The 13,411-nt window shown below is 48.1% G+C and overlaps 1 protein-coding gene across 3 annotated transcripts in view; it reads left to right on the forward strand.

Annotated features, from left to right (window-relative positions):
* Positions 1–12,858, forward strand: part of GPATCH2L (G-patch domain containing 2 like) — a 35,047-nt gene extending 22,189 nt beyond the window's left edge. For 2 of the 3 annotated variants that reach the window (XM_078608713.1, XM_078608714.1), the window contains exons 10-12: positions 1–14; positions 1,149–1,706; positions 2,932–12,858. The exon at positions 1–14 is cut by the window's left edge and continues 26 nt beyond it. In XM_078608713.1, the coding sequence (XP_078464839.1) occupies positions 1–14; positions 1,149–1,229 (95 nt within the window). In that variant the 3' untranslated portion in view covers positions 1,230–1,706; positions 2,932–12,858. The remainder of the gene's footprint in view (positions 15–1,148; positions 1,707–2,931) is intronic. The other variant, XM_078608715.1, reaches the window with a different exon arrangement.
* The last annotated feature ends 553 nt before the right edge of the window (positions 12,859–13,411 follow it).

The following is a 13,411-nucleotide window of genomic DNA, read 5'->3' on the forward strand; positions in this document are numbered from 1 at the left end:
AGGACAGGAACCAGGTGAGTTGCCGGATTAAGTCCGTCCGGCCTTTGGCTTCTCAAATCAAGGGTTGGGTCAAACTGTTTGCTTTCCGAAGTGCCGAACTAGACTTTCCTTTCTGCGGGGCTACGCGTTAACACGCAGGACGTGAATTATAATGAGGGTTCGCATAACCCTCGCGAGTGTGATGACTCCAACTGGTTCTCTCTTGCTCACACGGTTACCAAGTGATAATTATTTGAACGTATATCATGCGCCACTGCACATTGTTCGCTCACTCTCGACGGGAGAGAACGACTCGGGGGCACGAGGAACCACAGATAATCGGGGAAAGCCGCAGCTAGGCAGTGAGCCGGCACCAACAGTTGCTGAAGCTCTGTGGTTTCCTATGTATTAAGATATTTTCAGCCAACTCATGAGTGTTAATACGTGTGGGAGGGAACCGGAGCACCGTGCGCGAGAGGGCAACGCTCAATCCCATATAGAAGAGACGATATTAGTCCACGCTCTGCTGTACTGCCTTCTTATGACGAGTAGCTGAGGTGCTTGCAGTGATGGATACACCTCGTTTGCAGGCTATTTTGAAGTGGTAGGTCTCATGTGGCCCAGGGGTCCTGTGAAATGAAGTCGCACATGTACACAGACAACAACCAGATGCTCTGATGTCGTCGTATGACCAACGCAATATTCATCAGAAGCGGTTTAAATCTGCCACTCTGAATAATAACAATCACATTCTCGTCTCTAGCCTGAGCATCCCAACTACGGAACAGTGTGTTGCCTTTATGAATTTTCAAATTCATCTTCGTGCACCGAGCTCCATAGGCTATAGCATGGAGTCAATCCCACCATGCGCCTTGTGGGAAGCCAGTTTTAGTCCTACGGAGTAACTGATCCCCACCACAGAGCCGTGGAATTTCCACCTGCCAGCAAAGCATTGCTAATGGAAGACGAGCGTTGCTGCCGGCTTATTAAACATAGAGACACTTCAGAGTTATTTAATAGATTAACCGTCTTGTTTGTGCTATGATCCTATTGATTACAGTGTCCCAGCTCGTATTGATGTTCCACTTGATAGTGGCATTGTTGTTTGTATTGGAGGTTTAACGTGATCATACAAACGTTGCTGTTCGTGTTGTCTTGGTGCGTTTCAGCAGTTGAGCCACATTGGTGCTCTCTACTCGCTGGACGTCCGAGGGGACGCCATTCACAACTCTCGGCAAGTTCACATATGAGGACAAACACGCACACATAAGCACATGGAGACACGTGTACACACACGAACTCACGAGCGCCTATGAACGCCGGCACCGCACACCAGGGGATGGGTGGCTAGCACCTTGCCTGGCCGCCTTTGTCTCCCTAGTGACGATTTTTACACACCGCACCAGGTCCTCATTTGAGGATGAGTTGACCTAGGGGAGGCCCAGGATCGGTTCAGATATTCATCACCGATGTTGGCCGCGAGCGGGAATTGAACACAGGTCGCCGTGTTCGTAGCGCTTTGAAATCCCTACGACAATCCCCCAGCCCACAGGTGTGCACACACTCGCATGTATCTACACACAACACACGGATATAGATGCAATGGGCACGGCGGAGGGGTTATGCTGACTCGGCATTCACCTGTGTGTGAGGCAGACAGGTGAGCGTCACGCTGGGTGCGTTGTGTGCCGAGGACGTGAAGAGACGGCGAAAGGTCGCGCCTTCAGGTATACCCTCAGCACCCTGCTGCTTCTGCTAAACTCTTACCCTCGACCCTTAACCCCCCCCCCCCCTCGTGTTAACTGCGTGTTTGCTGGATGCGATGTGCTTTTGGTGGATCACACCACAGTGAGATCGGCGTGTGAGTGAGCGATTAACCTGTAGGGCTATGATGCCAGTGGCGATGATGACGATGATGACGACGATGATGATGATGATGATGATTCGTGGTTCATACTTGCTTGTGTGCCCTTGAGGTGATGATATCGGGGATGGCAGTGGTGTTCTTGCAGACTCGTGTACGTGTGCCAGTGATGATAATGATGGTGATGATGAATCATGTGCAGTTTTAGAGGTGGTGGTGGTGAAGATGATGACGGTGGTCGTTATGTGGACTCGGATATGCACTGATCATGCTGATGTTGACTGATAATGTTGCAGTGTTCATGAAGTGTCAGTTGTGATGAAGTTGATGATTCACTCACATCTGCAGCAGGGTTAAATATGATGACAACAGTAACAGCAATGACGGTGTCGCTATCATTGACACCAGAGATGCACAAATCCAGTCCTCGGTTTTCATTCTGGCTTGGCTCTCAGTGACTCAACCAAATTATTCAACTAATAGTTCGCGAGACTTTTTTACAATCTGCTCAGCTGGTAATAAATCGTAGACGTTAAGTTCTCTATAAATCCGGCCAGGGTTGCACAGCCCTGATGTACATATGTATGTTGAACTTCTTTTGCACCGTACGTCGCTAATGGTGATAATAGAAGGTGCAGGGGAAGGACAACAAACTAAACACAAAGCATATTCTTGGTATTTTCGGTAAAGTCACGTAGAAGGGAAATAATAAAATAAATAAAATAAAGCAATATTTTATTATTTCCCTTCTACGTGACTTTACCGAAAGAACCAAGAATATGAATCCCTGCAGTCACGAAAGCTTTAAATCGAAATTTAAACACAAAGCAGTTTTAAAGAAATTCGATTTCAAGCTAGATTTAAAAGTGTCTTGCTCCAGTGGCTTCCTAATATCAGAAGGAAGAGATTTCCAGACGGCCGCAGAAGCACACCCGAAAGCGCGTGATGCAGTGACCGTCATTGTTCGATGGCCAGCCCAAAAGCCGCTGCTGTGAGCATGAACCTGTCAAGGTGCACATGACAAATGATGATGACCCCGATTGTGGCGGTGATCGTCGTTTCTGCTTTTTCCCACTCTGCGCGCGCAGCCTTCGTCAGCGAGAACACGCACGCCGGACTGGATGGCGGCACGGGTGGCCGCACCCTGCAGGGCATGAGTTGGATCCCGAGCCCGGCGCCCGGGGCCGACGCTAGCGGGGGAGGAGGAGGAGGGCCGGCGGGAGGCCGCTCCGATCCCGTTGGCGCCACGCAAAGGCCCAAAGGGCCCAGCGTCGGTTACAACCTCAGCTGATGAACGGTGGCCACACGCCGCCGCAGTGCCGGGAGGGTGACACTTTGGAAAAGTAAAGTACTCTGATTACCGATTACTCGAGGGTTTAACAATATAAACCCACATTTTGTGGTTTTTACAGGAATGTAATCTCATAGTCAATACTGATTGATTGAGATTGCTTTCTTAAGATGAACCGATATTGGGGTGAGATGTAAATCAGAGGGTGGGGTCGCACGGTGGTTGCAGTGCTCAACTCCCGAGCAGGAGGTCGCGAGTTCAAATCCCGGTTGAAAGGTTTGCCCGAGTCCGTCGTCCTTTTAAAGTTTTTTATGTAATTATTACCGCAACTTTTCGATTTAAAGCTTTCGTGACTGCAGGGATTCATCTTCTTGGTTCTTTCGGTAAAGTCACGTAGAATGGAAATAATAAAATAATAAAAATAAAACACAATAAAATAATTCTCACGACGTTTCGGCCACAACGCAAGCAGTCGTCCTCAGGTGAAGAACAGGTCTGTCGAGAAGACAGAGTCTGTCTTCTCGACAGACCTGTTCTTCACCTGACAGACCTGTTCTTCACCTGAGGACGGCTGCTTGCGTTGTGGCCGAAACGTCGTGAGAATTGTATTTTATTATGTTTTATTTTTATTATTTTATTATTTCCCTTCAACGTGACTTTACCGAAAGAACCAAGAAGATGATATTACCGCAACGTCAACGGTGGTTTTCAGAGCAAAGAGATTTGTCCCCGTTTATAGGAATGTCGAATTTCTGCTACGGCCCAAGGCTGCCAGTTGGTTGTTGACCTTGTTCACGAAATTAGTGACGAAATTATTCGTGAAACAGGTGTTTTATTTTTTAGTCAACGATGAGCGCGAGCGGACGAAACGGCGGCCACCCCACCAGAGACCCAAAGTGCACGGCGCAGTCACAATCGTTTCTCCCCCCACCCCTCGCTTCGTTCGTTAACTCGCCCGAATGTCAGACGCTATAGACGTGCGTACAGGGACTCTTCTACTAACATTCGACTTAACGAACTTTGAGAGATACGAACCAACCTGTCCATATGTTCAGTTGCCTGTTCGGATCGAGAGTCGTATGTTCAACTGCCGTGCAATAGATGGCGGTGGTAGCATCTACTTCTGCAGAACATGAAGAACCAGTGGCATCTACAGGAGATTATACACATTTTAAAGCCATTCCCCAAACATGGTGTACATGCTGTACAACATGTTTGGAATCTACAGGAGTAAAGTTGGACTTACGAGCAAATCGACTTACGAACAGACCTCTGAAACTTAACTCGTTCGTAAGTAGAGTCCCCGTATAGAACAATTTGCTGAGTTTATCGATTGGCTGAGCAGTGGAGGAACGGCACGAACCTCACAACAGCATTTAATAGTGCAGAGCATTTGACTGAAGCTTGACTCCTTTCGTCAACTAGGCGAAGAGAATGATGACTAAATGTAAATTCCACAGATCGAGACTGACTAAAATGTAAAATGTTGACTAATTGAACTAAGCTAAGCTAGCTAAGCTATATTTATATTACCAGGTAAAGCCTACTGAAATATATATAGCTCTTTTTCAGAAGCTCAACGAAGTGGCTGATCACGTGCACATTTATAGCAGCCAAATACTCTTAAACTGATCTTTATAAATGTGCAGGGAAAAAACGGAGGATCCGGAGACAAAATCCATTTGTCAGGGTCGAGATTGAACCACAACCTCCTGTATACCAGTTAACATCTCACCACTGTTGCCAACAGAGTTGAGCGTTGCCCCGTGCTCGTTTGAGCAGGGAGGCTGTGAGGTTTCTTTGGTGGATTTAGCCGTAGAGACATCGGCCCTCTTCGACACCGCTGACCCCGCGTAAACCCAGGCCGCCGATGTGACCCCCCCCCCCTCCCCCCTCCTGTTTAATTTGGAATAATTTCCGCATGAACAAAATACAAAGCAATCTTAAACAGCAACCGGTAGGTTTGTGCTCTGCCCCTGTGACCTGATGATATACGGTAATCGGAGTACACTATCCCCTCGTTCTTCGCGAGGGGATATGTTCCGGAGATGCGAGTGAATAGCACATTTTTTGGGATAAAGATATTGACTCTACGAAAACCTATGTTTTGAATTAATTCCCTAAAGTAAATACATCAATAAACTATTAAATACATGAACATCATAACAAAAAAATTATTAATCATAAAGTAAATAAGAATACATCTAAATAGTTTCATATGAACTTCATTATCAAATTATCTCATCGCTTTGTCCCGTAACTTTATCGCATCACTTTCTCTCTCCCTCAATGCCGCAGTCGTGTAGAGTTCCAGACGCGATTAGCGGATAGCCAAAATCGCGGTTAGCGAGTTGGTGAATAACGAGGGAGTACTGCCCAGAAGCAATCTGTTGCAGCTCGCTGCTCCCCGACACTGAGTGTGGGGGAGCGCCGGCTATTGTCGGCTCTGGCCGCTGCCTGTCACAGCCTCCAGGTTGATTTCGTTGAGCCACGTTCGTCGTTGTTTAGCCGGCACAACTTCCAGCCTGAGTGGTCACCTCATCTCGCGATCCTTGCTGCCTGACCGAAGCCACAAACGTTTCAATGCATGCCCAACATTCATATTCATCACATTCTCTAGCCCTCGGTCTGTCTCTCGCTCTCACGTATTACACCTAACACTAGTTTATCATTTTTTTTGGGTCCAGAGACGATACTTTTGTCTGTCTCACTGGTTTATTCATAACACCTAGCCCTGAGGTTATACCAAGCACCGTTTACCCTTTTTCCTGGGTCGAATCCTCAACCAGAATATTAAGACTGAATGTGGGAAATGTTGCAGATGGAGGTATGAGGCTCCATAGAGAAGCATGGGAAGAGATCAAGAGATAGTGATTAGTTTGTATATCCGAGAAATTGCGCACACTCTTTGGAAGTGTATTCAATAAGGCCCTCGATTCAGGAAAACCTCGCTGAGTATTATTATGTTTTTTTCAGAAAGGTCCTGAATTGGGATGTTTGGCCAATTCCAATAATGAGTGATTGGCATTTGAGAGGAAACCGGGAGTACCTGGAGAAAACCTAACCATTCGAGGGGATGACACGCAAGCCTTAAGTGCAGATAGATTAAGCCCATTGCTGTGTCCCCATCTCGTCCATCTTGAGCCTACGACACCTCGTATAACCAGGCAGTCTCCGATTCAAATATTAACCAGGTCCAACCCTGCTTGGGTTCTAGGAGTTGGTCGCAGGTCGTTATTCTGAACCGTGTCCCTGAGCCCCTGCCATGAAACTTCCCTCTCTGCAGCACTTGGCCTCAGTCCCGAGTCGTGCTGTTAAAAGAGAAATGGTGTTAACCGTCGTCGAATTCATCCTCGCTAGCATCGCGATCGTCATGAGTCTTGTTGGCAGGTTGCAATGCCACCAACATTTCCTACTCTCGACTGCCAACTCATGTAGATTTGTTGTTCGAGCATAGAAAGGAATTCCAAGGATGTATTTGACCATGGTGTCTGCGAGAAGAGGCTGGTGACTCGTGCACTGAATTGAATGACATAGGCCCATTCCATCCATTCTCCCCAATGTGTAACAACAGGAGTATTAATCCCTCTCGAATGCGCTTTCAGCTCGTACTGCGCATTCAGCGCGTTATTCGACATATCGCTGCAACTGCTGGCAGCTTCTTCAGGAACCGAATGGTGGCAGCTCACATTGTTTTACGGTTTAAAAGAAAAGCGTCGCTGCTTCGCACGCTGCTGCTGCCGCGAGAACCGCCAGTGTTTCCCCCGTCGAGTTCCTGACGAAGCTCCCAGCATGCGGCGCGAAACGTCGGACGTCGTGCCAAACAACACCAATGTGCAGTACGACCCGGAAATCCATCATCGGAGAGGCAACATGGCAGCACAATCGTGACCACCTCTACGTCGTCGTAATAGTAGTCGTAGTCGTGCTACTTCCTGCCTGAAAGCACACGTGAGTGAGTAGCTTCATTGGCCGTTTTTAAGTCCGTAACGTTCACATTCCCGCATGGAATTCCGATCTGGCGGTGTGTCTTCCCCCTCTGATGTTAACAACCCTTGCTCCTTCTGAATTCCCGACCCACGATTTTCAGAACCCGAATGTTTTAAAAAGATGTATTTATTGTAATTGTATTATCTCTCTCGTTCGATGGGAAGATGGAGAGATGACTTGTTTGCACGAGTTTAATGTGATTTTTTTTGTTAAAAGAAACTTTTTGGAAAAATGCGATAAGAAATGCAGATATTACCGATTATCGTTCACGTTGTTTTAACGCTCTTGGATGTTGTCCCGAGGGCATAAAACAAAACCAAGTTCACGGCTCGGAAGGAGCGGTACACAGCCCTCTGTGTTTATAAAGAGGACGGAGACTTGTTAAGTGACGATTTGGTTTGTAAAGCCTTTCTGCCAAAATCTTCTCAGTGCCCCGCACCATCGTCTAATAATAATACTTTACATTTGCAAGGGGCATTTCATCCGTAGATCCCAATGCAGGAAAAAAAAACATAACCTGCAGGGTAATTAGCCAGAACTAGCGGGGGGCAAAGACCAATTTAAAGTCTCTCTTCAGACTGTCCTTGGGCTCCGCTCTTCCACGTGTCTGCCGTATGCATCGCCACATTGGATAGGCAGCACCATAGTCGCCAGTCGGCTTCAAGGAATGTGTCGGCTTCGTATTGGCAGAAGATAGTCGACCAGCAGATCGCGTATGGCTGGGTTAAAGTGTGGGTAGACTCCCACCTCTTCCCAGTTGTCTGGCCAGCGTGGAAGAGAAGGCCAAATACACTCCGGGGGGGGGCGTCTTAAGAGTTCCAATCGTTGGAGGCCCTTCCAAGGAGCAGCAGCGTGAGCGCGCAATTGCACGGCCAGCGCCTATTACCTTGAAAGAGGGAGAAATGCAATGGCCTTGGTAGGGTAATGTCGCTACTTGTTGTTTACCCAGGGAACACCTCGCCGAGTATTGAGACTCGTTTTCACGAGGGTCCTGTTCATGATGTTTTGAGTGTTGTTGTTGTTGTTTGGGAGGCAACGGGAGAGTCTGGAGAAAGCCACTCACGTGATGGGGTCACAATCAAATCAGGTCGCCTGTTGGTAACCTACTTTCTGTACTGACTCTCACAGGTACCTCCCGCTCGTTGCCATATGCCGTTGGGTGTCCCTTAATTACTTCATCGCAGCGTTATCCACTGAGCCCGCCTCCAAGACGTCACTTAATAATTTACCTGAACATATTGAAAGATATACGGAGTCATAAAAAAAAAAGTAACTTATAAAAGATTTGTGATTGTAAAGATTTTAAAGGGATCGATCGATGGGGGGGTGGGGGTGTTGTGTGTTACAGAGCGATGCAGTATTTATGTAGGGTAGATGTGACACTTTATAGGGAAAGAGGCGTGGAACGATTGGCCCACTCTTAATGGTGAGCCGTCACAATTTGGGGTTTCAATTTTGAGTGGAGAATCGTTTTAGTGCCTCGCGCTTTCGTACGGGTGAGCAGCCTTGCTCGTTCCATCTTGTTCTGGACCGAATCGTTTTGCACGGTCCGATTTGATCTGTTGGCTCGATTCTGATATATTTACGTATATACTTTGCATACATCGTTCATTGACTATTACGCACGCGATCCTATGCATACGTCGTTGAGCGAATCAGTTTCGTTTGCCGAATGAGCGCAACTGTCTTATTATAGCTTTCGGGTCACTGTTGTGTGTAGGCTGTAGAACGAGTAAATTGTATGTGGTTTAGGTTTGCAATTTCATAAAACCATGCAGGCTTTGTGTATATTAATTTCTACGTGATGCTTTCGTATTATTACTCTATTTAAATTGTTTGTTACTCGGCGACAGCGGAAACCTATTTCTGTCGTATGCCAGTCATTTTTACAAATCTTAGTTCTTTCCAAAACGCAGTAAAAATGTGGTCACGAACTCTGAACTCCCAAGAACTTTTTCTCACATGGCTGGATTCGACATTGAAGGTGTTGATTATCGGTCTCATTCATATCTACCGATCGTTGATTGGGGCTGTTCGAATCGTGACGGTCGTAATTGGACATCTATGAAAAAAGAGCTTCATGGCTCATCAGATTCTTCCAGAATAAACAAATATCCTGATTCTGAACTGGCCGAGGGCCTGCACTGGTCAAAGTGCTCAGCTCTCGTACAAGTTCACATCCTGGTCAGGGTTCGGCTCGCCTCATCATCATCGTTCTGGGGTCCGTAAAGACGTTGTACTCGCCGCAGAGAGCTGCAGCGACACAACCGCACTCAGCGATAGCCGGCACCAAGCTGTGCCACACGCCCTCCCGCATGGCCTCTTACTCCCGATTCGATGTACACTTTTGTAATCTGAACAGGAAAGGGTGAATGAGACGTGGCCTACTGACTCTGTGGTCCCTCTTATAAATAACCTGGATAGAAGTCCGTGTGATAAATGCTAAGTGGATGACATGAGAGTGTATCTGTGACGAGTTTGATTCAATGTTCAACACAGGGCCGTGTTTGGTTTTAACCATGATGATCGTGGCCACGGGTAACGTTCATCCCGTGTTTTTGGTGACTTGTTTAAGAGTGCTCCTCGAGACCCACATCAAAAAAATATGTAATTTGGCAATGGCTGAAAGTCACAAAAAAGGTTTGCGAATGAGACACTGGGTAAAAACATATCTAATTGTACTTACAAAATTTTGAGCGGTTAGCGCTTTGGAGGGGGTATCGACGACACCATGGTTGGCCATGGCGATATCCGTGGTAATATCTGAACCGGCACGATGAACGTCCATGGCTGACTCAGCATGGAGAATCCTTCATCCAGCAGTGGATTAGCAAGCACGTGTCAACATCACACTTCCACGCGTTAATATAAACCTAATAGTAATAGCCCTTTAACCTCCTGAGAGAGCATCTCTGGATCTCGCAACTCGCCCAGGAGGATGTTTTTTGACGATTGCCGAGTATTACATGTGGGAGGAAGCAGGGGTACTCGGAGAAAACCGTACGACTCAAGACCTCCAACCCATGACAGCTGGTTATCTCGCGACCCGGCAGGCTGGGAATCTCGCGCACGTATCACTGCTTGTACTACACACCCACGCTGCCTGCATTGAAACTAAAAACAATTAAAAACTGTTGATCTTACAAGGTAAGCCCCAACTGAGCTGTATAGCTCTTTTTCAGAAGCGACCTGCCCACAAATGATAGCTCAACGAAGTGGACATTTCTAGCAGCCATATACTCTAAACGCGTGATGTTGATTCTAAATGTGGAGAAAAATCCACGCGACCACGGGGGGAAAAAATGGTAACTCCAAATATACAGGCGTCGGGATCGAACCCACGAACGCCTGTGTACCAGGCGAGGTAGTTAACATATCGCTGCCACACCGAGCGACCCACCGCTGCCACCCTGGCGGTACATCGGCGGCGCGCTTGGCGATCGCAACGATTTAAGCGAGAGAGACTTACCGACCATCCCTTTCGCTGCGTACTCATTTTAAAAAGCTAAAAATTGTGCAAGAAAATACATCTCCACATCGAACATTGTCACACACCGCTGTGGTTCGCTTTGAGAATCCAATCGCGGTAAGAGGCTTTAGAAATTGGCAGCCTCTGCCGCGTGCATCGCTGGGGTTGGCGAGCGTGCTGCGTGGTTTGGATGGGGTGGCGGTGTTGTGACGTGCAGAGCAATAAGTGTTCCGAAGACGATTGGATCTGCCCCGCGTTGAAACGACGATGACGACGCCTTGTGCTGCTTTTTGCAGGCTGTGCCTGAGTGAGCAAGTCCCTTTGTTGATGTCGGTGTCCAGTGGGAAGTGATCACCTATCGATGAGCCACACAGGTTCATGATTAAGCAGTGTTTTTTTTTAGTTGATGTCTTCATGTGCTAGGTGTGTGAGACGCCTTCCGTGGTCTAAGGAGACTGCTGTATACTCCTTGTATTATTCACTTCAAGTCCCGCCCTACATCGGCAACAAGCTCGTAAAACGGTGCATTGAGTGTTCGCCTACAGAATTCATTGACCGACGTGAATGCATCGAGATTTAAAACTCACTTCGTTAGAACGTTTTTTGTGTTTAGTTTATTGTCGCCTCTGATTAGCACGGTTGGCTACGTACGGTGCGAAAGAAGTTCAACATACGGTACATTTGCTTGGTATTTATTCCGGAAAGAGAGGTAGTGACGGGTGGGACCCGCTTGCTGGGTTGGAGGAGACCAGGTCACCGAGACGGGCACTGGAGTGGTACCCAGGGCGTCAGGAACCAATTGGTGGTCGTGGTACGAATTTTGGCATTGAGCAATAAGCCATGGGAAGCCGTGGGTGGTACAATGGCATTGGACGTCATGACTCTTTATTCGTATTTTTTCGGAGACCCCTACATTGTGAACGTTGTAAAAAAAAAGGTTTTTTTTTCAGTTTTTGCAAAGGAGAGAAAACTCGGGAGTTCCCAGAGAAAAATGGGGAAAACGTTAAAACGTTGCACGGTTTGGTTGTCAACCTACTTGATGTTCTGCGTCTTGCCTTGGGAGCTCGTGGCTCACGAACGCAGCCTTTGCCAACATGGTCCAAGTCTACAAATAAAGGTCAAGAGGTCATCACGACCACCCACGTCTTGCGATCGCTTCCTCCCTTACTGCTGGAAACCACAGCCGTTACAAACACTTTGACATGTTAAGTTGTGTTAATGCGTATGTTTAAACGATGTTCGAAACTGTATTGTATTGAGTTCAGGCTGTAAGTAAAGCAAACGGCCCCCCTTAGCTTGTAGTTACGTGCGAGGCTGTTTGTCCCGACACAAGTTCGAATCTTCATTGGAAAACAAATAAAGCAAACTTTGTGAGCGTCACCGTGGCAGCTGAGAGTGACATCGCAGCAGTGACCTCACTCGGAGCACTGACACTGCAATTAAAAGTGACTTATAAGCATGTTTTTCTCCAATTGATGAAGCTTTAAACTCTTGTTTGGAGACCACGCAGACCGGCACACCACCATCCACCACCACAGCAGTTGTGGCAAATTCAACACGGGACAAGATCAGAGCTAATTTGTTTTGTATGTATGTTGAACTCTTGCACCATACGTAGCCGCCCGTGCTAATCGGATGTGCTGGGTAAGAACAACTAAACACAAAAAGCAGTTCTTAGGAAATTAGATGTAATTGTCGATCGCTCCAGTGGCTTCCTAATATCGGAAGAGCGTTCCAGACGGCCGCAGAAGCGGTGACCGCCGTCTTTGTTGGATGGCCGAGCCAAAAGCCGCTGATGCAGCTGCGAGGATGACCACCGGAGTGTCACGTGGTGATGGTTTTTTCGCTCCTTGACGCGATCAGCAGCGAGGTGTTGTGGTGTTACGTGCAACGAGTGCGACCCTTATTATAATTGGATTGCGTCGATTAACAGTTCAGTCGTTGCTAGGTAGTCCGATATCTCACCAGTATTGTGCAGGTCCCGACGTGACGCGATGTTGACCTCGTTGAGCTCCCACCACCACCACCACCACAAAAAGGTGGACAACCGAAGGTGGACAAAAAACAACGGGGGGTGGACAGCATTGCCTGCCAGACCACGGCTGCGTCTGCGAGACGACTGCCAGAGCCCGTGGGCGAGGTGGTTGGGCCGCGTGCTTTGTGTCGATGCATCTCCTCGGCCTCGCGTCTCTCTCTCTCCTTGCCTCTTGTCGAGTCCTGTGTATTAGAATCTCATTAAAAAGTTTCCGTCTGCCTTGGTTCGTACGAATGCCGTGATCGCGGCGAGTCCCTTGAATCTGTCCACGTGGGTGTGCGACTTCTTGCGCGTGTTGGGGAGAGGAGCGGTGGCGCAGTCGCTCCGTAGCCGGTGACCCACGATTAATTTCCGACGAATATCTGAACGGTTTCCTGGGCCTCCCCTAGGTCGACTCGGACTTAAATGAGCACCTGGTGCGGTGTAGGAACATCGGCACTGGGGAGACGAAGGTGACCAGGCGTGGTGCTCGCAACCCACGCCCTCGAGTGCCGTGCCGGCCCGAATAGGCGCTCGCTAACAGCACTTGCCCACAACAGCAAGTGTAGGCTACACGGGGGGTCTTTGTGTGTGTTGCTGTAAGTGTGAGTGACACCGAGTTAGTGTGCTGGGGGGATTAAAGTCTCCTCCACGACCCCTCCCGCGACACCCCCCCCCAATCCCTCGCCGTGGTGCCGTGGGGCTGTGAGATAACACGCGGATTTAGAACCCGAGAAAGTTCGTCTCTTAATCGTTCAAGCTACACTCGGATGGGTTCTGATCACTCTATTCGGCCACGCGTTG

The sequence above is a fragment of the Lampetra planeri genome, chromosome 30 (assembly GCF_965212315.1).
Source record: "Lampetra planeri chromosome 30, kcLamPlan1.2.h2, whole genome shotgun sequence".
Taxonomy (NCBI): domain Eukaryota; kingdom Metazoa; phylum Chordata; class Hyperoartia; order Petromyzontiformes; family Petromyzontidae; genus Lampetra; species Lampetra planeri.